Consider the following 25,533-nt stretch of genomic DNA (forward strand, 5'->3'; position numbering starts at 1 on the left):
GGTTGAGATAATCACAGTAACAACAGACCATTTTAGCATAATTCTTCAAAATCTGGGATTACAGTAGTCATGTCTTGATTCCAAATACAAACCACGTGGAGTATGGAGAAAAGCATGCTTTGGTATGTTCCCTTCTGGTGCAACCTTCCTTCCCCCTGTTAAGTTCTAGCCTATATCATATACTTAAACACAGAAATCATTATCTAGGTCATTTCTACAACACAAGAAAAAACTGAATAAAAAAAACACCAGTCTGAGAATTTTTTCATTCTTGAATTGCAGAATTCTAGCTTCAGAAAGGGACATGCTGGCTTATGATCTCTGTGAACACAACATACACTTTGACTCTATAATAAACAGGCTCACAAAAAGCCAATTAAGCAACCACTGTTGATATTCTCAGTGGTAAATACAGAAACTGAGGCACAGAGAGAGAATAAGTCACATATGTTCAGAGTGAGACCAGTATATATAGGCGACTCCTAGCTATATCCCCTTAATTGCTACCTCACTCTTCCCCACTCCTCCCAAGACTCTCCAACTGATCTGAGATGCTTGAGTAGCACAGGGAAGAAACAATGGGCTTCTCCGACCAAACCCTTATTCTAATCTAGTCTCGGCCACTCTCTAGCTGTGTACCGCTGGTTAGTAAATCCTATCAACATTACCCCTTAAATATCTATTGGATGTGTCCCCAGAACTCGACCTCCATTCTCCCTATCACAGTTAGGACTCTTATTTCCCACCCTGAATTAATATAAATGCAAACTGAACTAACGCACACTGGCCTCTTGGCCTACTGTCTCCCACGTGCCAATCATCCCTTGCCAGAGGGATTTGACTTTGTTATCCCATTGCTAAAACTGGCATGCCCCCTTACGAGTTTGGTAAGGTCCAAACTTCTGGGGAGAACAAACAAGGCGCCTCACAACTGACCCTACCACTTCTTCAGCCACACCTTCTAAAACATCCCCTCAGATTTAAGACTTAGATACCATCCACGAGGAAAACTTCCTGTTTACAGAAGTCATCTTTGCATATCTGTTCCTTCTGCTTGAAATACTTTTCCCTGCCTGGTCTTCCTGGGAGATTCCTGCTACTCCACCAAGCCTCAGCTCTAGTGTCACCCAATCTCTGACACTGTCCATGATATTTCTCCTCGCATTTATGTCCTTTCCTCGGGTATCAGAATATATTGATATGTTTATGAGGAACATCACAATCAATTCTATTGTACCTTTAAGGATCAAAGCGGCCTCTGGCACACAGTACTCAACAGGTGCTTTGGAATGAATGACTTGGGGCCTTATTTTCTTCATCTAGGAAATGAGGCTAAGATTACACAGCCTGAAGAATGGATGTGAGGGTTAAATGGCCCAGTGTATATTAAGAATACAAAGCAGGCCTATAATTTCTCTCAAAAAAGTTAACTTTCCTTTCCTCTTAATCTAGACTGGAGCAAGGAAGGATTCATCTATCTGTGAAAAGACCCAAGATGCAGCTAAAAAATGCTATGACAATCCCCTTGTGTTGCATTTTGAAGCACTTGTTTCTCATAATTTAGCAGCATCTCAGTTTATTGCATCTATAATGGGCAGACGTCTGCTGGCAGTTAAGCAGCTTTTAGCAAAGGCAGTAATAAAGGTACAAAGCAGTAATATAAACGGCCACCATGTCTCTGCATTTGACAGAATCACAGCCAACAGCAGGTGTGCCACAGTTCTAAGCAGCTGTCACGCTCTGCCTCAAAGTGCTGACCTTCACATTCTCAGGCTTAACACAGGCCTAGCTGTAGAGTTTCCAAAGATCGCCAAAGTCCCCAGCCTGTCCTTCTGAGACCCCTGGAGCTTCAAGCTTCTCAAACGACTAGAATCTTCCTCCCTTACTCTCTTCTTTAGACCATCAGGAGAAGCTGTGATCAGGGGTATCTCAGACCCCAACCTGGCAGAATAACACTTAGGAAGGGTTCATGGATTATAGGACAATTTCCTGGGATCATACAATCCTGGGCCTGTGGAAAGGAGAACAGGAAGAGAAACAAGAAGAGGCTGAATCTGAGCAACGCTACGGTCATCACCAGGGATATAGCTGTGTGTCTTAACACAATTAAAAAATGGGCAGAAGACCTAAACTGACATTTCTCCAAAGAAGACATACAGATGGCCAAGAGGCACATGAAAAGATGCTCAACATCACTAATTATTAGAGAAGTACAAATCAAAACTACAATGAGGTATCACCTCACACCAGTCGGAACAGCCATCATCAAAAGTCTACAAACAATAAATGCTGGAGAGGGTGTGGAGAAAAGGGAACCCTCCTACACTGCTGGTGGGAATGTAAATTGGTACAGCCACTATGGAGAACAGTACAGAGCTTCCTTAAGAAACTAAAAACAAAGCTACCATATGATCCAGCTATCCCATTCCTGGGCATATATTTGGAGATAAACATGGTTCAAAGGGGACATGCACCCCAATGTTCATTGCAGCACTATTTACGATAGCCAAGACATGGAAGCAACCTATATGTCCATCAACAGAGGAATGGATAAAGAAGATGTGGTACATATATACAATGGAATATTACTCAGACATGAAAAATAGTGTCATTTGCAGAGACATGGACAGACCTAGAGACTGTCAGAGTGAAGTAAGTCAGAAAGAGAAAATCAAATATCATGTAATATCATTTATATGTGGAATCTAGAAAAATAGTACAGATGAACTTATTCGCAAAGCAGAAATAGAGACAAAGATGTAGAGAACAAACTTATGGATACCAAGGAGGTGGCAGGGTGGGATGAATGGGGAGATTGGGACTGACATATATACACTACTGTGCATAAAACAGATAACTAATGAGAACCTACTGTATAGCACAGGGAACTCTACTCAATGCTCTGTGGTGACCTAAATGTGAAGGAAATCCAAAAAAGAGGGGATACATGTATACGTATAACTGATTCACTTTGCTGCACAGCAGAAACTAACACAACATTGTAAAGCAACTATACTCAATAAAAATCTTTTTAAAAAAAGATGTGGTACATATATACAATGGAATATTACTCAGCCATTAAAAAGAATGAAATAATGCCATTTGCAGCAACATAGATGGATCTGGAGATTATCATACTAAGTAAAGTAAGTCATACAGAGGAAGACAAATATCATATGATATCGCTTACATGTGGAATCTTAAAAAATGATACAAATGAATTTATTTACAAAACAGACACAGACTCACAGACTTAGAGAAGGAACTTGTGGTTACCAGGGGGGAAGTGTGGGAGGGGAGGGATAGATTGGGAGCTTGGGAATGACATATACACACTGTTATATTTAAAAGAGATAACCAACAAGGACCTAATATATAGCACAGGGAACTCTGCTCAGTACTCTGTAATAACCTAAATGGGAAAAGAATTTGAAAAAGAATGGATACCTGTATGTGTACAACTGACTCACTTTGCTGTACACCTGAAACTAACATAACATTGTTAATCAACTATACTCCAATATAAAATAAAAATTTAAAAAGCACCAATGGATAAGAAAAACTGGGGACATGTTGGTTGATGTTGATGAATTATGTATTTCTTGGGGGCCCTCTTTCTCTAATACATGTATTTACCCTTGAAAGGGGGTAAACAATGGACCGAAAAAGAGACAGTCTTTTAATGATCTTAAGAAATCCAAGGCTCTACTCATTAATCCAGCAATTAAAACTTTTAAGTCATGGATCTGAAGTATTCCCAGTATATCAAGGTATTCGTATGTTTAGATGAATGAACCAAGAGACGTGACAACTTCATCGCAGTGCTGATATGACTAAACTGAGCCTCCTAACCCAGACAGTACTGCAGACTGCAAGAAACAAGGACTAGCATCCCTGCCCTGCCTTTCACTCACCTTCACCCCTCTACTCAGGATAAGGGACGCCACTGCCAAGCTGATGACATTTGAGAATCACAGAGTTTTATAACTGGATGGGCCCTGAGAGAGCATGAAACCCAATTGCCTCATTTTGTTTTTGCAGAACAGAGAGGCCAGAGGATCCCAGTAAGAATCTCAAGGTCACATATCTAAATAAAGGGCCTGGATGTTCCTAGGGGAATAAGAGCAGAGCCTCAATGGCACGGGAACAAGGGAAAGCAACATGCATTTTTATATTTGACCCTGGAAGCCAGGGTTTCTTTTGTTCCCACACCAGTGAGTCAGTCTGAGCAGACCCCAGTAGATCCAGAACTGGTTATAAAGTGGTATATCATGTTGGACATAATTTGCTTTCTAATTTTTATCTCATTCTTTCCTATGATATTCCTGGATCATTGCCCTTGGTAGATTGCATTACAATTTGCAGATTATTAGACTGTGAGCTCAAGAATTGAAACTATGGCTTCTACAAATTTGTATCCTCACAACTGAGCTCACCAAGCTTGGTACAGAGAAAAGGGATGGAAATGTGAATGTTGAAGTTAATTCCAAAGAAGTATCATAGCTTCATTTCCTGCAATTTGAGGGACCAAAAGCCACTGAAACTAAAGCTACTTAAGAATGTGTTGAATATTTAAACATTTTAATAATCTCACTTCAATACTCTGAGGAAGGCGCAAAATGAATTTGAGCTTTTCCTAACGTATGACATGCTACCTAGTTTTCCAAAGAAGAGATCGATGTAGGTTGACCTAGGATGATAGCAGTGGAGAGGGAGAGAAGTGGACAGATGCAGGATGGGTTTAGATGAGGAGACGACAGGAACTTGCTGAGACAGACTGAATGAGATGGGAGAAGAAAAATCGAGGAAAATACCAAGGACAATGGTGATGCCATTTACTGAGATGGGAAAAACTAAAAGTAAAAAAAAAAAGAAAAGAAAAAAAGTCTAAGGCAGGGAGGAGGCACTGAAGATTTCTATTTTTCAATGTTACGATTAAGATATCTATCAGATATCCAAATGAAGACGTCAAGCAGACAACTGGATATAGAAATCTGGGGCTCCAGAGAGAGTTCGAGGCTAGAGAGACTGATTTGGGAATCACTGACATATAGATAACCTTTGACACCATGGCAGTGGATGAGGGCACAAAGGGCAACGTGCAGACCAGGAGGAGACCCAGGACAGAGGACTGGGACCCTTCCTCCAACATTTAATAACCTCGTAGTATGTGTACAGCACAGTGCTGGAGACTGTGGGAAAACAAAAATACCTAATGCACTGTTTTTCCTTCACTGACCTTATAATCCAACCCCTTTCATATATAAGAGGAGGAAAGGCTACTCAATGTAATGGAAAGTACAGTGGATTAGGAGTCAGGATCCATGAATTTTAACCATTCTACAGCTGCTCCAAGTTAAAGTGAGATTAACTTTTCAGGGCTTCCAATTGCTCCCTTGCTGAAATAAGGATTAGGTACAGGTAACATCAACTGAATCTGCCAGGCCTGCTATGCCCTGATGTCTTGATTTCCATGTGGCATCCAAATGACACACTCTAGCCTCCTCTAAAGTCAGTGTCTCACCCTCCCCAGCAGGATGTACTGCTGCCCCAGGAGCACACAGCAGCCATCAGAGGGGCTGGCTGAAAGCACAGTCCCCGAGCAGCTGCTTCCTGCAAGCCTTTCCTGCTGGAACAGGGTCATTTGAGAGAACTCATAATATCTGCATTCTTGGTTTTCAGCTGGTGTTTATGTCAGATAAATGGAATCCCGGGGACCAGTGAGAAGAGCAGATCTACCCTCTGTATCACATTTTCTTAGTTCTACAATTTAATATTCTCAAAGGCATCCAATATCCATGACCCCAGGAAATATTTTTGTTTAGCACACGGAAGTAGTCCATGTGGCTGGGCATCTATAACAGGACATGGCCTTATGGATCAGGGCACCCCAAGCTTCACCATGAAGGAACACTAAGAAAATGGTTCAGTAAGATTATATATTTACATATTAGGTGATCCTTCATATCTATTCTAGGTGACTGCCCACCTGGACAGAGCTGATTGTAGAAGAACAGACAGATGAACTAAACTGGGCCAATTGGGCTCTCTTTCTGGAAAATGTAAACTGTGAATGGAAAACTCCAGAACCCGTAGGTCAAGAGAGATGCATCACTTCAATCACAGTGCCTTGGGATCCCCAGAGTTGTTCTGCTTCCCTTTTCAAGATGTAATTGGTGAGATCGTTATTTGATCAATAACTCTCTAGGTAATCATGCAATATGTCTTCTTCCTTTACTCTGTTAGTCATTGTCAATTCTGTAGCTTGCAACCAAGGGAACCTTACCTAGTAATTATCAGTGTCCCCATTTTACAGATAAGGAAACTAAGACTTGGACAAAATAAAAAATTTGTTGTATATTACCTAGCTACTGACAGAACCAACTCAGGAACCAAGGTACATCTGACTAAAATTCACGCCATTAACCACTAGGCCATCCTGACTCTAAGTGCTATAGTGTAGTTTATTTTTGTCATAGGGATGAACCTGTGCTGAGTCCTATTTTATTTCTTGCTAAACAAATGATGGCATACATTCAGGAAAAGCCATCTAGGGAAGGGGGTAGAATCTGCAGTGGCCTCAAATTGAAGTTCGATAGTCCACAAATAAATTAAATCCATAGCCTTGCCTATTGACACTTGGTCCCCACTAAGTGTCACTTAGTGGGCTTAGGGTTAATGCTTCTAGAAAAAAATTAGAGAATGGTAAATTGAGTGAACTTGTTGATGGTGTTATGGTGCGTGGGGCAGCATTCCTTGACAAAGGGGATCATGCTCTTGCATAAAGAATGTTAATGCTCTTCCTTTACCACTCTTCAGAAGTGCCTATAATGGACACTGAGGGTCGGAGGTAAAGAGAGGCCATAGTTTTATTATTAATAGCAGACAAGAAAATCTAAGAAACCTCAGGTCCCCTTTTCCCAACCATCACTCACCCATGTAGGCATGGCCTCTCCCATCTGTCTGCCCTGCTATTCCCCTAAAAGATCAGGCATGACATCTACCAAACATTAGCACAGTTCCCACCTTTCCTTGTCCAGTAGGACTATACACCCCTTGATCAAAACCAGAAGCTGATTTGGCCACAATGGATGATTCTTGGCTGCACTGTACCAGGAATAATTGTCCCTCATATATCCCCAATCAGCTGCCTTTTAATGACTAGTCAGCAAGTGACAGCGTAAAAGGTGCAGTGACTTTCACTGTACTTGGCAAATCTTGGACCAACTCCCATTGATTTGCCCTTGGAACAGTTGATCTCAGGGACACCTTGCTCAGCGGTCTCCAGTCCCTGCTGCAGGCCCTTGAGTTGGAAAGATACCCAGGAGAAAGAAGTGACATGCCTGAAGGGACCTTTGGTTCTTACACTACCTTCCTAGACAGTGGATGATCCACAATTTCCTGGCTTATATCAAAATGGTCTCATGCATCCCAGAGGTCGAATGACTTTTCTATCTCCCCAAACCAGCAACCAGGATAGTCTACCCCAAAAAGAGATTTGGAAAGAGTTCAGGAGCTTGACAGACTGGCCAGCCAAATGAGACCCACTTCTGTGCCGGATGGCCGCCTCCCCATCTTAATTCATGTTCTGGGGTGGCTGCTTTGAAAATTCAGCGAATCTGAATTTCACTTCTATGAGCCCCCAAAAAGCTCCTTTTCCTTTACTCCAATATCCTGTGTCCTCCTTCTGGTCCAGCTGTAGGGAAGGTTTGCAGTTCTCTTGAAATATACTTTAACTAGCAATATGGTTGACCTCACAAAAATGACTCCTTGAAAATTCTTGACTGGTTATGCAAGCATGTTCCAGGATCCCTCCTTATCACCAGACTTCTGATACCTGGACAATTCTGGCCACTGGTAGTCTTTAAGGGTGTGACCCTGCATGTCCCTCTCCTCAGGAAAGTCTTCACTAAATTTCCATGTCCCCCTAGTGGTCCAGCCCATGCTGCGGCCTTGTATCATTTTATTACTGCTTCTTATATCGATGTGTCAACTCCTCAGCTAAAGAAATGATAAGCTTCTGTAGACAGAAACTACCTCTACTACACACACAGTATCCTCAAAGCCCTAGAACTACGCCCTCAGCAAAACTTGATAACTATGCAAATTATCCTTTCATACAAAATAGAGACTGACAACTCATGGACAGCCAACCAGATTCGGTGTGGTTGGCATATAAAACAATTAACCAAGCTGCAATCTGGATGTGGCTTATAGACTAGGATCTCCTTGTCTTGATGTTGTCTCTTTGCTTACCTTTATCTCTGCCCTTTACCCAAACTGTAAATTCAGTGCAAGTGTAAGATCCTAAAGCGGTAGAGAGAAAGGGGCTTCCCCCAGCATCCTGGCCTGTTGTAAATGGTCAGCCCCCACTCTTTGTCCCCCAACTCTTCAGCTACCTCTCACACCCTTCCCCCCACCTCACTACACACTCCATTCTGTTATGGACTTTGTTTGGTTCCTCAACTGTGCCATGGTCTCCTTTGATTTTTTTTTTTAGAGGAGATTTTTGTTTTTAAGTTTTTCTTTTCCTTGATGTGGACCATTTTTAAAGTCTTTATTGAATTTGTTACAATACTGCTTCTGTTGCTTATGTTTTGGTTTTTTGGCTGCGAGGCATGTGGGATCTTAGCTCCCCGACCAGGAATCGAACCTGCATCCCCTGCATTGGAAGGTGAAGTCTCAACCACTGATCGCCAGGGAAGTCCTGGTGTGCCATGGTCTCTTACCTCTTGGCACACGTTGCCCTCATGTAAAAGACACCCGGCTTCCTCCCACCTCGTTGCCAAGCTAACTCTTACTTATATTTCAAGTCTCAACCTGTATATTTCTTTCTTGAAGAAGCTTTCTATGAATCTCTACGGTATGTTGGGTCCCCTTGCAAAGGCCTCCCAAACTTCTCTGTGCTTTTCCTTTAATGATGTTGATGACAATAATTATGACTGTAACAATCATTAACATTTACTAAATGCTTTCCATAGTCCAGGAACCTACTGACTCACTTAATCCTCATTAATATCCTGTGAGGTAGGTACCTAATTATCTCCATTTTGCAAATGAGGAAATCAAGTCTCAAAGATATTATCTTGAGAAAGTTTGTATCACTCCATGAGGGCTACATCTCTCACCGAGTCTGGCCCCAGAATTCATGTTCTTAACCAACACATGACACTGCTTCTTATAAAACTCAACATGTCTGTGATTATTTAACAGCTAAGCATTCCGCTAGGCAGCAAGCTCCACAGAACAGGGCTGGGGCTATTTTGTTCAACAGTGTATTTCTAAAGCCTAATCCAAGAGCTAGCACGAAAGAAAGCATCAAAAAGCATGAGTTCCCTGGTGGCGCAGTGGTTGAGAGTCCGCCTGCCGATGCAGGGGACATTGGTTCGTGCCCCGGTCCGGGAAGGTCCCACATGCCGCAGAGCGGCTGGGCCCGTGAGCCATGGCCGCTGAGCCTGCGCGTCCGGAGCCTGTGCTCCGCAACGGGAGAGGCCACAACAGAGAGAGGCCCGTGTATCGCAAAAAAAAAAAAAAAAAAAAAAAAAAGCATGAGTTAAATGAACAAAGGAAACAGCCAGTTGGTGAGCCCACCCAGAATCCCAAAAGAATTCACCTTCTCAAATAGATGTCTAACACTTAATCAAGAAAGTAGCATGATCACGGTAATATTTACTCTACAGTTTCCCTCTCTGCAGCCCAACCCTAGCCAAACAAATCCAAGCATCCAGAACTAGAAAGGGTATGATCTGGAAAGGAGTGAACCCTAGAAAATTCTTCTCCAGAAGAACGCAAGCACAGGGAGGTCCAAAGGGAGAGCCTGTAGTAGCAAAGGAAGTACAGGCAGGTGCAACCAGGGACACAGCTGCAGCACATCACCCCCACTCAGACGCAGCGTGCCACGACGAGGGCCTACTCACCCCTCTCGCAGGTTCGGCCCCAGTAGCCGGTGCCCGTGCAGTCGCAGATGAAGCGGTTCCAGCCATCTTTGCACACGGCGTTGTTCTTGCAGGGGTAGCTGTCACACTGCTTAGCGCTCATCCGTGAACAGGAGGACTTGACGCCTGCAGCATTCTGCATCTCCGCCAGCTGACGGATGTTTTTGCTGCGCCCGTCAATGAACAGGTCACGGATGCAGCCCACGTAGCCATAGTTGAGCATGGCGGTCCAGAGCTCAGTGGGGAGGATGAGGCCAGCACGGTGCTCCGGCAGCCCGCCCAGGTACATGTCCCCTTCCAGGTCCAAGATCTCGCTCTCCCCACTAGCGGTGAACGGCGTGCGCCTGCTGTTCACTGATATGGTACCTGGAATGGGAGGAAAGAAACAAAGTGAGCTAACAGCCCTCTTGGCATCACAGGTGAGGCTGCCAGTTGATGAACCAAACAAAAGGAGCCTAGCAGGTGAGATGGGAGACCACTGTTGCCTGGCCAGGAAGGAACAATGTAAGCAAGGGAACGAAATGCCGCAAAATGGTAAAAAGGACAATGTAGGCCATTTGGCTCCAATCCCTGCCAGCTAAGACAGCCTGGCCCAGAGGAATCTCCGTGGCCTAGCACCTAGTATGATTATCTTTTTTTCTACCTAAAAGTTTTGGCTGAGAGGTTGCACATCACACAGGTTGACAGCAGCACAGACGGTGCCTGTGTTTAAATCCCAGCCCCGCCATGTACTAGCTGGATAACCTTGAAGAAGTGACTTCTCCTTCCTAGTCCTCAATTTCCTCATCTGTAAAATGGGAAAAGAACTGTCCCCACCTCACAGGTTGGTGTGATAAGTAAATGAGCTCATTCATGTAAGGTGCTTCTTACTCTGTACCTGGGACACAGGCTGTAGGTCCCGCCTGAGTCTTCATCACTGGCTCACCATCACCCGAAGGATGGAACCTGCTCTTCTCTTTCTCTCTCCATGAGCTGCTACCCTCTGTACTGGCCTTAGCCACCAGCCCTGCCAGGGCATATTTTTGACATTCATTGCCTTTGATAAATTTTAACTGGAACGTCTTTCTTTCTTTCTTTCTTTTCTTCTTGACTATAAATCAAATATTTTAGTTTTTTTTTTAATGTTTGTAACACGTTTATTGTGTTAGTTTCTGCTGTACAACAAAGTGAATCAGCTATATGTATACATATATCCCCATGTCCCCTCCCACCCTCCCTATCCCACCCCCTAAGTGGTCACAAAGCACAGAGCGGACCTCCCTGTGCTATGCAGCTGCTTCCCACTAGCTAGCTATTTTACATTTGGTAGTGTATATATGTCAGTGCTAATCTCTCATTTCGTCCCAGTTTACCCTTCCCCCTCCCCGTGTCCTCAAGTCCATTCTCTACGTCTGCATCTTTATTCCTGTCCTGCCCCTAGGTTCTTCAGAACCATTTCTTTTTTAGATTCCATATATATGTGTTAGCATACGGTATTTGCTTTTCTCTTTCTGACTTACTTCTCTCTGTATGACAGACTCTAGCTCCATCAACCTCACTACAAATAACTCAATTTTACTCCTTTTTATGGCTGAGTAATATTCCATTGTGTATATGGGTCACATCTTCTTTACCCATTCATCTGTCAAAGGACATTTAGGTTGCTTCCATGTCCTGGCTATTGTAAATAGTGCTGCAATGAACATTGGGGTGCATGTGTCATTTTGAATTATGGTTTTCTCAGGGTATATGCCCAGTAGTGGGATTGCTGGGTCATATGGTAATTCTATTTTTAGTTTCTTAAGGAACCTCCATACTGTTCTCCATAGTGGCTGTATCAATTTACATTCCCACCAACAGTGCAAGACGGTTCCCTTTTCTCCACACCCTCTCCAGCATTTATCGTTTGTAGATTTTTTGATGATGGCCATTCTGACTGGTGTGAGGTGATACCTCACTATAGTTCTGATTTGCATTTCTCTAATGATTAGTGATGTCGAGCATCCTTTCATTTGTTTGTTGGCAATCTGTATATCTTCTTCGGAGAAATGTCTATTTAGATCTTCTGCCCATTTTGGGATTGGGTTGTTTGTTTTTTTGATATTGAGCTGCATGAGCTGCTTGTAAATTTTGGAGATTAATCCTTTGTCAGTTGCTTCATTTGCAAATATTTTCTCCCATTCTGAGGTCTGTCCTTTTGTCTTGTTTATGATTTCCTTTGCTGTGCAAAAGCTTTGAAGTTTCATTAGGTCCCATTTGTTTATTTTTGTTTTTATTTCCATTTCTCTAGGAGGTGGGTCAAAAAGGGTCTTGCTGTGATTTATATCAAAGAGTGTTCTGCCTATATTTTCCTCTAAGAGTTTGATAGTTTCTGGCCTTACATGTAGGTCTTTAGTCCATTTTGGGTTTATTTTTGTATATGGTGTTAGGGAGTATTCTAATTTCATTCTTTTACATGTATCTGTGCAGTTTTCTCAGCACCACTTATTGAAGAGGTTGTTGTTTCTCCACTGTATATTCTTGCCACCTTTAACAAAGATAAGGTGACCACAGGTGCATGGGTTTATCTCTGGGCTTTCTATCCTGTTACATTGATCTGTATTTCTATTTTTGTGCCAGTACTGAACTGTCTTGATTACTATAGCTTTGTAGTTTAGTCTGAAGTCAGGGAGTCTGATTCCTCCAGCTCTGTTTTTCTTTCTCAAGATCACTTTGGCTATTCGGGGTCTTTTGTGTTTCCTTACAAATTGTGAAATTTTTTGTTTTAGTTCTGTGAAAAATGCCATTGGTGGTCTGATAGGGATTGCATTGAAACTGTACATTGCTTTGGGTAGTATAGTCACTTTCACAATGTTGATTCTTCCAATCCAAGAACATGGTATATCTCTCCATCTGTTTGTATCATCTTTAATTTCTTTCACAGTGTCTTATAGTCTTCTGAGTACAGGTCTTTTGTCTCCTTAGGTAGGTTTATTCCTAGGTATTTTTGTTGTTGTTGTTGCAGTGGTAAATGGGAGTGTTTCTTTAATTTCTCTTTCAGGTTTTTCATCATTAGTGTATAGGAATGCAGGAGATTCCTGTGCATTAATTTTGTATCCTGCTACTTTACCAAATTCATTGATTAGCTCTAGTAGTTTTCTGGTGGCATCTTTAGGATTCTTTACGTATGTAGTATCATGTCATCTGCAAAAAGTGACAGTTTTACTTCTTCTTTTCCCATTTTGATTCCTTTTATTTCTTTTTCTTCTCTGATTGCTGTGGCTAAAACTTCCAAAAATATGTTGAATAATAGTGGTGAGAGTGGGTGACCTTGTCTTGTTCCTGATCTTAGAGGAAACAGTTTCAGTTTTTTACCATTGAGAACGATATTGGCTGTGGGTCTGTCATATATGGCCTTTATTATGTTGAGGTAGGTTCCCTCTATGCCTGCGTTCTGAGAGTTTTGATCATAAATGGCTGTTGAATTTTGTCGAAAGATTTTTCTGCATCTACTGAGATTATCATATGGTTTTTATCCTTCAGTTTGATAATGAGATTGATTTGTGTATACTGAAGAATGCTTGCATTCTTGGGATAAAACCCACTTGATCATGGTGTATGAACCTTTTAATGTGCTGTTGGATTCTGTCTGCTAGTATTTTGTTGACAATTTTTGCATCTATGTTCATCAGTGATATTGGCCTGTAGTTTTCTTTCTTTGTGACATCTCTGTTTTTGGTATCAGGGTGATGGTGGCCTCATAGAATGAGTTTGGGAGTGTTCCTCCCTCTGCTATATTTTGGAAGAGTTTGAGAAGGATAGCTGTGAGCTCTTCTCTAAATGTTTGATAGAATTCGCCTGTGAAGCCATCTGGTCCTGGGTTTTCGTTTGTTGGAAGATTTATTTTATTTATTTTTTTTTGTGGTACATGGGCCTCTCACTGTTGTGGCCTCTCCCGTTGCGCAGCACAGGCTCCGGACGCGCAGGCTCAGTGGCCATGGCTCATGGGCCCAGCAGCTCCGGGGCACGTGGGATCCTCCCGGACCGGGGCACGAACCCACATCCCCTGCATCGGCAGGCAGACTCTCAACCACTGGGCCACCAGGGAAGCCCTGTTGGAAGAGTTTTAATCACAATTTCAATTTCACTGCTTGTGATTGGTCTGTTTATATATTCTATTTTTTCCTGGTTCAGTCGCAGAAGGCTGTGCTTTTCTAAGAATTTGTCCATTTCTTCCAGGTTGTCCATTTTATTGGCATCTATTTGCTTATAGTAATCTCTCATGATGCTTTCTGCAGTGTCAGTTGTTACTTCTCCTTTTTAATTTCTAATTCTGCTGAGTCTTCTCCCTTTTCTTCCTGATGAGTCTGGCTAATGGTTTGTCAATTTTGTTTATCTTCTCAAAGAACCAGCTTTTAGTTTTATTGATCTTTGCTATTGTTTCCTTCATTTCCTTTTCACTTATTTCTGATCTGATCTCTATGATTTCTTTCCTTCTGCTAACTTTAGGGTTTTTTGTTCTTCTTTCTCTAATTGTTTTAGGTGTAAGGTTAGGTTGTTTATTTAAGATGTTTCTTGTTTCTTGAGGTAGGATTGTATTGCTATAAACTTCCCTCTTAGAACTGCTTTTGCTGCATCCCATAGGTTTTGGGTTGCCATGTTTTCATTGTCATTTGTTTCTATGTATTTTTTGATTTCCTGTTTGATTTCTTCAGTTATCTCTTGGTTATTTAGTAGCGTATTGCTTAGCCTCCATGTGTTTTTATTTTTTACAGTTTTCTTTTCCTGTAATTGATATCTAGTCTTATAGCATTATGCTCAGAAAAGATACTTGATATGATTTCAATTTTCTTAAATTTACCAATGCTTGATTTGTGACCCCAAGATACGATCTAACCTGGAGAATGTTCCATGAGCACTTTAGAAGAAAATGTATTCTGTTGTTTTTGGAAGGACTGTCCTATGAATATCAATTAAGTCCATCTTGTTTAATGTGTACTTTAAAGTTTGTGTTTCCCTATTTATTTTCATTTTGGATGTTCTGCCCATTGGTGAAACTGGGGTGTTAAAGTCCCCTACTATGATTGTGTTACTGTCGATTTCCCCTTTTATGGCTCTTAGCATTTGCCTTGTGTAGTGAGGTGCTCCTGTGCTGGGTGCATAAATATTTACAACTGTTATGTCTTCTTCTTGAATTGATCCCTTAATCATTATGGAGCGTCCTTCTTTGTCTCATGTAATAGTCTTTATTTTAAAGTCTGTTTTGTCTGATATGAGAATTGCTACTCCAGCTTTCTTCTGATTTCCATTTGCATGGAATATCTTTTTCCATCCCCTCACTTTCAGTCTGTATGTGTCCCTAGGTCTGAAGTGCATCTCTTGTAGACAGAATATATGTGGGTCTTGTTTCTGTATCCATTCAGCCAGTCTGTGCCTTTTGGTTGGAGCATTTAATCCATTTACATTTAAGGTAATTATCGATATGTATGTTCCTGTTAGCATTTTCTTAATTGTTTTGGGTTTGTTATTGTAGGTCTTTTCCTTCTTTTGTGTTTCTTGCCTAGAGAAGTTCCTTTAGCATTTGTTGTAAAGCTGGTTTGGTGGTGCTGAATTCTCTTAGCTTTTGCTTGTCGGTAAAGGTTTTCATTTCTCTGTGAAATCTGAATGAGATCCTTGCTATGCAGAGTAATCTTGGTTGTAGGTTTTTCTCCTTCATCACTTTAAATATGTCCTGCCACTCCCTTCTGGCTTGCAGATTTTCTGCTGAAAGATCAGCTGTTAACCTCATGGGGATTCCCTTGTATGTTATTTGTTGTTTTTCCCTTGCTGCTTTTAATATTTTTTGTTTGTATTTAATTTTTGATAGTTTGATTAATATGTGTCTTGGCGTGTTTCTTCTTGGATTTATCCTGTATGGGACTCTTTGTGCTTCCTGGACTTGATTGACTATTTCCTTTCCCATGTTAGGGAAGTTTTCAACTATAATCTCTTCAGATATTTTCCCAGTGCCTTTCTTTTTCTCTTCTTCTTCTTGGACCCCTATAATTCGAGTGTTGGTGCGTTTAATGTTGTCCCAGAGGTCTCTGGACTGTCCTCAATTCTTTTCATTCTTTTTTCTTTATTCTGCTGTGGCAGTTATTTCCACTATTGTATCTTCCAGGTCACTTATCCACTTTCTGCCTCAGTTCTTCTGCTATTGATTCCTTCTAGAGATTTTAAAATTTCATTTATTGTGTTGTTCATCATTGTTTGTTTGCTCTTTAGTTCTAGGTTCTTGTTAAGCACTTCTTGTATTTTCTCCATTCTATTTCCAAGATTTTGGATTATCTTTACTATCATTACTCTGAATTCTTTTTCAGGTAGACTGCCATTTCCTCTTCATTTGTTTGGTCTGGTGGGTTTTTACTTTGCTCCTTCATCTGCTGCATATTTCTCTGTCTTCTCATCTTGTTTAACTTAGTGTGTTTGGGGGTCTCCTTTTCACAGGCTGCAGGTTCGTACTTCCCGTTGTTTTTGGTGTCTGCCCCCAGTGGGGGAAGTTGGTTCAGTGGCTTATGTAGGCTTCTTGGGGGAGGGGACTGGTGCCTCTGTTCTGGGGGTGGGTCTGGAACTTGTCTTTCTGGTGGACAGGGCCACATATGGTGGTATGTTTTGGGGTGCCTGTGAACTTAGTATGCCTTTAGGCAACCTGTCTGCTAATGGGTGGGGTTGTGTTCCTGTCTTGCTAGTTGTTTGGCATGGGGCGTCCAGCACTGGAGCTTGCTAGCAGTGGAGTCGAGCTGGGCCTTAGTGTTGAGACGGAGATCTCTGGGAGAGCTCTCGCCGATTGATATTACGTGGGGCCCGGAGGTCTCTGGTGGACCAATGTCCTGAACTCACCCTCCCACCTCAGAGGCTCAGGCCTTACCCCAGGCTGGAGCACCAAGACCCTGTCAGCTACAAGGCTCAGAAGAAAAGGGAGAAGAAGAAAAGAAAGAAAAAAAAATAATAAATTTTTAAAAATTATTAAAATAAAAACGTAATAATAAAAACAAAGGGAATAAAAGGAAAGAAGAAGAGAGCAACCAAATGAATAAACAAATCCACCAATGATAACAAGCATTAAAAACTATATTAAGATAAACATAAAAATCAGTAACAAATCAGTCACAGACAGTAAACCCCAAGTCTACAGCTGCTCCCAAAGTCCACCTCCTCAATTTTGGGATGATTCGTTGTCTATTCAGATATTCCACAGATGCAGGGTACATCAAGTTGATTGTGGATATTTAATCCGCTGCTCCTGAGGCTGCACAGAGAAATTTCCCTTTCTCTTGTTTGCACAGCTCCTGGGGTTCAGCTTTGGTTGTGGCCCCACCTCTGTGTGTAGATCGCCCTCAGGCATCTCTTCCTGCCCGGACAGGAGGGGGTTAAAGCAGAGGCTGATTAGGGGGCTCTGGCTCACTCAGGCCCGGGGGAGGGAGGGGTACGGTTGTTATACTTGGAATGTGGGGCGAGCCTGCAGTGGCAGAGGCCAGTGTGACATTGCAACAGCCTGAGGCGCGCTGTGTGTTCTCCTGGGGAAGTTGTCCCTGAATCACAGGGCCCTGGCAGTGGCATGTTGTACAGCCTCCTGGGAGGTGTGGATAGTGACCTGTGCTTGCACACAGGCTCCTTGATGGCTACAGCAGCAGCGTTAGCGTTTCATGCCTGTCTCTGGTGTCTGCGCTGATAGCCACGGCTCGCACCCATCTCTGGAGCTTGTTTAGGTGGTGGTCTGCCTTCTTTTCGGAAGTCTGAGGTCTTCTACCAGCATTCAGTAGGTGTTCTGTAGGAGTTGTTCCACATGTAGATGTACTTCTGATGTATCTGTGGGGAGGAAGGTGATCTCCAAGTCCTACTGCTCCATCATCTTCGGAACATGTTTCTTTATGTACTCATGTAACAAACATGTATTGAACACCTGTTCTGTCTCTAGTATAGTTCTAGACATATACATGAACTTGACAGGCGTGCCTGCTTTCATGGAGCTGATGTTCCACAGCAGAGGAACAGAAAATAAACAAATCACCCAATGAACAGAAATTGGAAAATGGCAAGTGGGAGGAAGAGAGTAAAATGGGTGCTACAGCAGCCCACAAGTTCAACTTTAAAGTGTACGGTCGATAAAGGCTTCTCTAACCAGGTGAGAGGTAAGTTGAAACCAGGATGTTGAGAAGGATCTAACCATGCCAAGTCCCAGGGGGAGAATGTGCCCGGCACAGGGAATGGCACCTACAAAGGCCCTGGGACAGGCGGGAGTGTGGCTAGAGTACAGGAGGCCAGAGGAAGTCAAGAAGAGATGAGATCAGAGCTAGACCAGGCACAAGAAATCACAGAAGATGTAACCCTGAAGCCTGACCTGGGAACTTGGGAACAGGGATTCTAGTCTTTCTAACCCTGTACCAGTCACTGAACCCCTCGATTTCCTCAACAGCTCAATTTCCTAAACTGTTAAATCAGAGTGATATCTAAACTTCATGCCAGAAATTTTAGAAATTTAGTATTCTTAAAGTGCTTTATTGGTACCAAGATAACTGGGCCATCCATCAGCCAGCTTTCACTTATCTGAGTCTCAATTCCCTCAGCTATGACAGGGGAAAGCCTGAAGGGCCTAGAAGATCAAATGAGATCAAGAAAGTGAAGTACACTCTAAATCACAAAGTCAACCCAGGGGTAGAAGAGCAGAAAGAGTATGAGGGGTCTCTGGAGGATTCAGCTAGGCGTGCTTCCCCCTACTCTTCCCTGGAAGTTTTCTCCTGGAGAAATCTGCTTTGCCTTTTTGCTTTTTAATCTTTTAAAAACCTACATAACAATAAAAATGTCCCAGCCACCATTTTTAGTACTTTCTGTGCTTTTCTGGACTCAATCCTCAAAACAATCCTGTGAGGTAGGCATTCGTACTTCCCCTATTTCACAAATGAGGAAGTTGAGGCTTGGGTACTTTTCTTCTCTCTTGCAGTTTGCTTTCTTTACCTACCACATGTCCACAGAGTTAATCTGATCACCAACTAACAGGGAGGAGCATCTATTGCCAAGTAAGAACAGTACCCGAACGGATTTAAATAGTGGACCCTTAAATACATCCTGAGGAAAATTCATCCTCAGAGTGTGGGACCACAACTGTTTTGAGAATCAGTCCCTCAGCTGGGGAATGAAGATGAAAGTTTCCTGAGATCACCTCTCAGTCATATCCTTCAGGATGAGCAGGGAAGGAGGTACCACAATTAGATACACTTGTGTTTTTATAACTAGTCATTTTAATACAGGTCTGTAAGAACATACCAGAAAATACCCTCATGAAGAAATGAAGTTTAGTATATCATGTTAAAATTGTGTTATGCTGCTTTTACGTGACAACGACTTGTTTACTCAGTAAATTTTTATAGGCTTTGATCAAATGTATCAGTATTTCAAAGTATTAGCCAATGCCGTAGCACCCAGGTATAAAATTTAAGGCTTCTGTAATCCAAACTTATTTGTCAAAAAATGCGTCTACTGATGGTTCTAACAAAACGAAACAACTGCCCTACTTGAAAAAGCAATTCGTGTTGAGAATATCAGAAACAGACATGTGGCGATTTTACATGTTCTAGCCTGCCTATGACACAGATAGGTGACATTTCAGCTGTGCCAAGGTCTAGGTTAGTCAATCATGAAACCCATCAACCATGTCCGAACTCCAGAGACCCAAAACGCATTGTCTTAAAAACCAACAGGAGTGTGTCCCTTATAATTCTGAGACAGCTTTCTAGCTCTCTGCCCCTGCTGACATTTTTTAATGGATAAACTTCAAAAAATTTGGCCTCAGAAATGATTTTTTGTGTATTTTTCTCTTAAAAAAAGAACAAAATGTTCATTCTTGCCCAACAAGCACATTTAATTTGAAGCCTCTTGGTTCTGATCAAATTTCAGGCAATTGATAAGGCATCCTGCTGGGCAATAAACCATCCAGGTCTGCAATCTGCCACCTGTCTGCCCTCTGCACAGAACCCAACCAGCTGCTTACCTAAGGGCAACACTGCTTATCTCCGCCACCCCTCTAGCTCTGGAATTACGCAGAAAAGCCATCCCCGCAAGCTCAGCCATTAGTGGCTACAGCCTTTTAGGGGAACCTATTGCTTTCTATTGTTGACCAAATGCAAAAATGCCTAAAAGGAAGACATTTTTGTGTTTACCAGGAGAGTAAATCCTTAAAAATATGAAAATATAGCCAAGACCCTTATTGAGTACAATACTACCTAAATGGAGAATCAGGAAATAAGTGTGAAATTCAAATGCTCTAATTACTTCTCTGGGTGAAATGCCCTTTCTGATGCACAGAATGTGACCTTCACTGCCACATGTCCACAGAAAGTGAGGCAGACTGTTCAGGCATTCAAAAGCCTCAGACTCTCTATTTGTGTTTCCTTCCCCTGCCCCGCTTTGTTACTATTCCAGAGTGGCTATGTACTGCCTGGGGCTAGCTTGCTTGGTCTGCAGCTGCAGAAACAAACAAAGCCGTTTAAACCCAATGTAAAAGGTTATGAAGAGGAAGGGAAAGTTAGTAAGGTCTGAGCAAAGAGTGAAATACAGGCTTTCACACCAAAGGAAGGCTTTAAATTGAACATGACTTTAGGAAAAATCAATTTGCCTTTTCCTTTCTTGTCATAATTTTTCCCTGCAATATGACTCTTGCCAGTTACTGAAGGGTGTTTCACTGCATAAACTCTTGCACAGTGCAGCTTATCCTACAGAGTAATCACATAATGCAGCATCTGTGATGTCACAATTGGTTTCCATGGTGATGGAAAAAGGAGAATAAAGAGGGAAAAAACCCATCACACAAGTGACATGACAGTCACTTTGGTAGCAGTGGAAATGCTGCTTGTAAAAACATCCTTAGCCCCAGGGTCTTGGAGGTATCACTGAGACCACTGTGCAGTGAGTGACAGGGGAGATGAGGAGAATGTCAGCCATCGATGAGACAGGTGTCTGGTTCAGAAACATAATCTTACACCATCATATAACAAGCATTAAGGAGAACAGCAAAAGAATCAACAAGCAAACAAGTCACAAAAACTAAAATAAAATAATATAAGGAAGCAGAAGCCTTCCCCTAGTCTCAGTCACACACCTTGCTTCTTCCTACCTGATCTGCCATCTCGCTGAATGTCCACATGGTACCATTCCCCATCGTTGGCTTTCTTCTGAGTGGCTTTCACTTTAATGGTGCCTGAGCCCATGTCAAGCAGTAGGTACAGGTTGCCATCGAGGAGTTCCACGGCAAAGAAGTCCACCTTGGTGTTCTTCTGGCTCCGAGCATCCTTCCTCTCTTGGGGCTTGCCGTGAGTGAAGAGGATCAGGCCGTTGGGCTCAGTGGTGCGAAAGTCAAAGGAGATAGAGCCCATGCGTTTGGTGTTCCATTTGGGCAAGCTGATGTAAGCCTCCGGGGTCTCAAAGTTGATGGGGTCCAGTGTGGCCACATTCTCACACTTGAATACAACCTCACCGTAGATTTTCATCTTGGTGTCCCCAATTCTGGCCAAGCGAGACAGCTCCAGACGGATGTCATTATTCTTATAAACAACCTGTCAAAAGCCAGACAAGTGCTACATGAATCAATCTTGCAAACAGTAACCATCCATCGCTCACTGGGCACCCAGGGAAAAGGCCCAAAATGAAGCTTCAGGACACAACAGTCTGAAACAATGAGAAACATGAGATACAGCACTTGAAAAAGCATCTGCACAGACCTCTGAGGTGCCCACAAGCCCTGAATAAGCCCCTATATTTCCATTATATTCCTTTCGTCTGATTCCTTCTGGCCAATTTTTTGCATTGTCAGAAAGTTAAACAATATAAGCTTGCAAGTAGAAATCAAAAGAGACTGAGTTGCACAGACACAAATACTTACCTACAGAGATATTTACTGAAATGTCCTCAGTAAAAGACCAGAAACAACCTAAATGACCAGCAGTAACAGACTGGCCCATCTTTAAAATGGAACATTATGCAGCCCTAATAAACAAGGTAGCGCTCCCAGTTTTGACATAGATACTCTGAGTAACATTAAGTGAAATTAGTAAGGAACAGGACAGTGTGCATTATGCTATCATTGTGCAAAGAGTGTGTGTGTTGGGAAGTGTGTGTTACATGTATTTATGCTTGTAAATGCATAAAACATTTTTGGAAGGAAATACAAGAAGCTATAAAATTGTCACTGGGGAGAGGATTTGTGGGATTAATATTCAGGAGTGGAGGGAGACCTACTTTTCACTCTACCCTGTTGTATTGTTTTTCTTTTTAAAGAAGATTATTGAGTGTTAAGCGCTGGTGGAGAAGGAGATCTATATTTTTTTTGCACAATTGCACATGTCCTCTATATACACACAGTGAGAGAATGAAACACCCTAAAACATTTTTTAAAAACCTATTATGACTTTCTAAACCCGGTATAATCCATATAAAAGCAGGGATTAAACTTGTTCCCCAAGATCAGAATTTCTAAAAGGTTTTACTGTTAGTAGAACTGAATTTTGATGCAGTAACCTTGGATAGGTCTTGGTCCTCTGATCTCCATGCAATGTCACATCCATACTATAATAATAAACAAGCAAAAACAGAAGGCAAAGGGGCTAGCATTTGAGTATGGGTTGTACAAACCATGTTGCTACGTCCTTCACATTGTCTTATTCAAATTCTAGATGAGGACCCCCATTTAGGTTCAAATCCCACATCCACTACTTCTAAGCTGTGTGAACTTCAAAGTTATTTAACTTACTTGGGTCTGCTTCCTCCTCTGAAAACGCGAATATAGGAGTAGACTATTTCTTAAGTATGAAATGAGTTAATACACGCAAAGCACTTAGAAGTGGCACATGGTATGGGCATAAAAATCTCAGCTATTTGGGGGTGGCTGTCGTGGCTGTTAACTCATTTTATCCCTTCCACAGAGAAGGTTGTCTTATCCTCTCCTTTTTTAATAAAGTAACAAGACTTAAGTGCTAAAGTCTTACAATCCATCTCAGTGATAAAAAGTTAATTGGATGAGTCATTCCAGTATATACTATTTAATCCCTAACATCCAGCTGTAGAACTGCTTCCCTTCTCTCCAACACCAGGAGAGAAGCAAGCAGAGATATCTGCCTTTTAATATCTAACTAACAACAAAGAATTGAAAATGTCTCACCTACTAAATGACCTTCACCATGGGTGTAACCATAGTCAATAACACTGAAAATAATAACAATGCTAATATTTACTGAGCACCTACTACCAGGCACTGTGCTAAGGATCTGAAGCCTAGCATCCCATTAGATCCTGACAACACCCGTTTGAGATACCTACCATCATTCCCTCATTTTACAGATGCAGAAACAGACATGGAGAGTAGTTAAGGAACCAGCCCATGGTCACATGGCCAGTAACTGGCAGAGCAGGACTTGAACCCAGGAGTTAGGCTCCGGAGTCCACGTGCTTTACCACTTGTGGACACTCAGAACAACAACAGTTACTACCAGCACCTGTGAAGCTCATCTTTAATAATACATAGAAAATCATGCATATTCATCTTCCCAATTCAAAAGCTAAATTTCTCATCTTAGCTCTACTGGACTGACCGTGTGCAAAGGGGAAAAATTGCAAGAGCCTTAGGCAAACACTCAAGTGACTAAACGAGAAAACAAACGATAAAAGGTTAATGACCGACAGCTTCTCCCTTCTAACTCCCACTCCCCAACATGTGAGATCTCTCTGCCATAACCAAACTTCAACTTTCTCTGAATCTGGGTTAAATGCCTACGACCAGAGCTCTTGTAAAGGTTAATTATTAATGTACAACAATAGCTCATCCCAAAGGGACAGACTAAGGCTTGGCTTCGTTGAACTATAAGTGAAGAAAGAGCTCAAACATCCCTACAGGAGGCAGAAGGATAAAAAGAAAAAGGCCTTTTAAAAGGATGCAGCGTCCTATGAGGAGGAACTCTTCCGTGAAATGGGTATATGACCAAGACTGGGACACACAGTGAATAACTACAATGCAGATTTCTGGAGAGACAGACAAGAGAATCCGGGCCAGAAACTGCCAAAGACTTCTCTCAGAAGCTATTTGAAAATGAGCTCTCTATCTACTCCACGGCCCTGAAATTACTTGTCTATTTATACGCAGTTTCCACACCTTTCCCACTGACGGCTGGGTAACCTCTTTGAGTCCCGTTTTATTTATTTCCAAAGGCAGGCGACTCAATACCTATTCTAGAAACTGCTCCCTTCCCCACCCCCCAGGCAGTTATCGAGATGAAATGGGATATTATACATGGTAGAACACAGAAAATCCTCAATGGTACACAAACCTAGGAACAAGCAATAGTATACCTTGGTTTCCAGCAGTACTGGGGTACTGGCGGAAACTGACAGGGGCCTGGACTGATGCTCTTCTGAGGATCTCATATCAATAAGAAAGGGACAGGAGGGCAGGGGTCTTGTAGCCCAGTGATACTCAGTTGAGAAATTCCATGGCTGGCATCTTCACCTTCCCCCCTACCCCCTGTCCAGCGCAAGACCACGGCATGGCCATGAAGAAGTGTAGTAGTACTTTGGGCAGAGCGTCGCGGCAAGAAACACCCTGCTGGACCCCCTTACAAGGCAAATCAGTATCTGGTATAGTATTTTCCATAAATTCAGACTTTCATCTAAATGAACGCTTCCCCCCACCCCCCCGCACCCGATGACTGAACTAGGAAGAGATGTGGTGGCAAGTGACGGAAAGCAGCCTTGGCTGACAATGGCCCCAACAAGGAGCAATTAAAGACAGAGCGGTAACAGCTCCCCACGATGACACACAACCTGGGAGGCACAGAGGCAGAGTCAAGAGAGTGACAAGCAGGTCTGACCACCCCAGCCTTGGGCTTGTAAAAGCTGCTGTTTGGACTTGCAGCTCACGCTTAGAAGGCCAGACAGTAAAACAGCTGGGGACAGAGTCTCAGGGTTAAGACAGACTCTCTTGGAACAGCTACTCTTGTATGTCTCCCTAATCTTTGATACAGAGGCACAGGAACAATACCAGGAGTAAGGCAAGCCATGACAACACGAACAATACAACGGAAACAGCTACCACCCACTGAGAGCCTACTAGGTACCACTTAATAAAAACCCGAATGTGTATCATCCAAAGTAAGGAAGTGAAATAGGAAGCATTAGCACCATTTTGCAAAAAAGAAGCTCAGAGGTGATAGGCACTTGCCCAAGATCATATAGCCCCTTAAGGGCATAACCAGGACTTGAACCCAGACCTCTCTGACTGCATGGGGGCAAGGCCACCCTCCAGAGGTGGCAATTTCTAAGCTCTCCGGTAGCACATGCCTACCCACAAAGCAGAAACCTCTTAAGTCAGGCACATAAAACACACTCAGCTCCGTGCAGAGGTGTTAAGCCCTTCATACCTGGTCTCTCCTCTCTGTCGGATCCCTACTCCTCCCCACTCCAAGGCAACTTGGAGGCCTCTGTGTGAACTCAGTATTAGAACTTCTACATACTTGCTCACCTTGTAGGTTTCCCAGCCTACAGTGCCTTCCTCTGGTCTCCAGCCTCTAATGGTGCCCCTTCACCAGGATCTATATCCAAACCCATTCCAGGACCTCTC

At 42.5% G+C, this 25,533-nt stretch overlaps 1 protein-coding gene across 13 annotated transcripts in view; it reads right to left on the bottom strand.

Annotated features, from left to right (window-relative positions):
* Window positions 1-25,533, bottom strand: part of NRXN3 (neurexin 3) — a 1,691,100-nt gene that overhangs the window by 1,121,151 nt on the left and 544,416 nt on the right. For all 13 annotated transcript variants that reach the window (XM_067729075.1, XM_067728964.1, XM_067728949.1 and 10 more), the window contains exons 7-8: window positions 21,043-21,481; window positions 9,918-10,301 (exon numbers count right to left, since the gene is read on the bottom strand). In XM_067729075.1, the coding sequence (XP_067585176.1) occupies window positions 9,918-10,301; window positions 21,043-21,481 (823 nt within the window). The remainder of the gene's footprint in view (window positions 1-9,917; window positions 10,302-21,042; window positions 21,482-25,533) is intronic.

The sequence above is a fragment of the Pseudorca crassidens genome, chromosome 1 (assembly GCF_039906515.1).
Source record: "Pseudorca crassidens isolate mPseCra1 chromosome 1, mPseCra1.hap1, whole genome shotgun sequence".
Classification (NCBI taxonomy): domain Eukaryota; kingdom Metazoa; phylum Chordata; class Mammalia; order Artiodactyla; family Delphinidae; genus Pseudorca; species Pseudorca crassidens.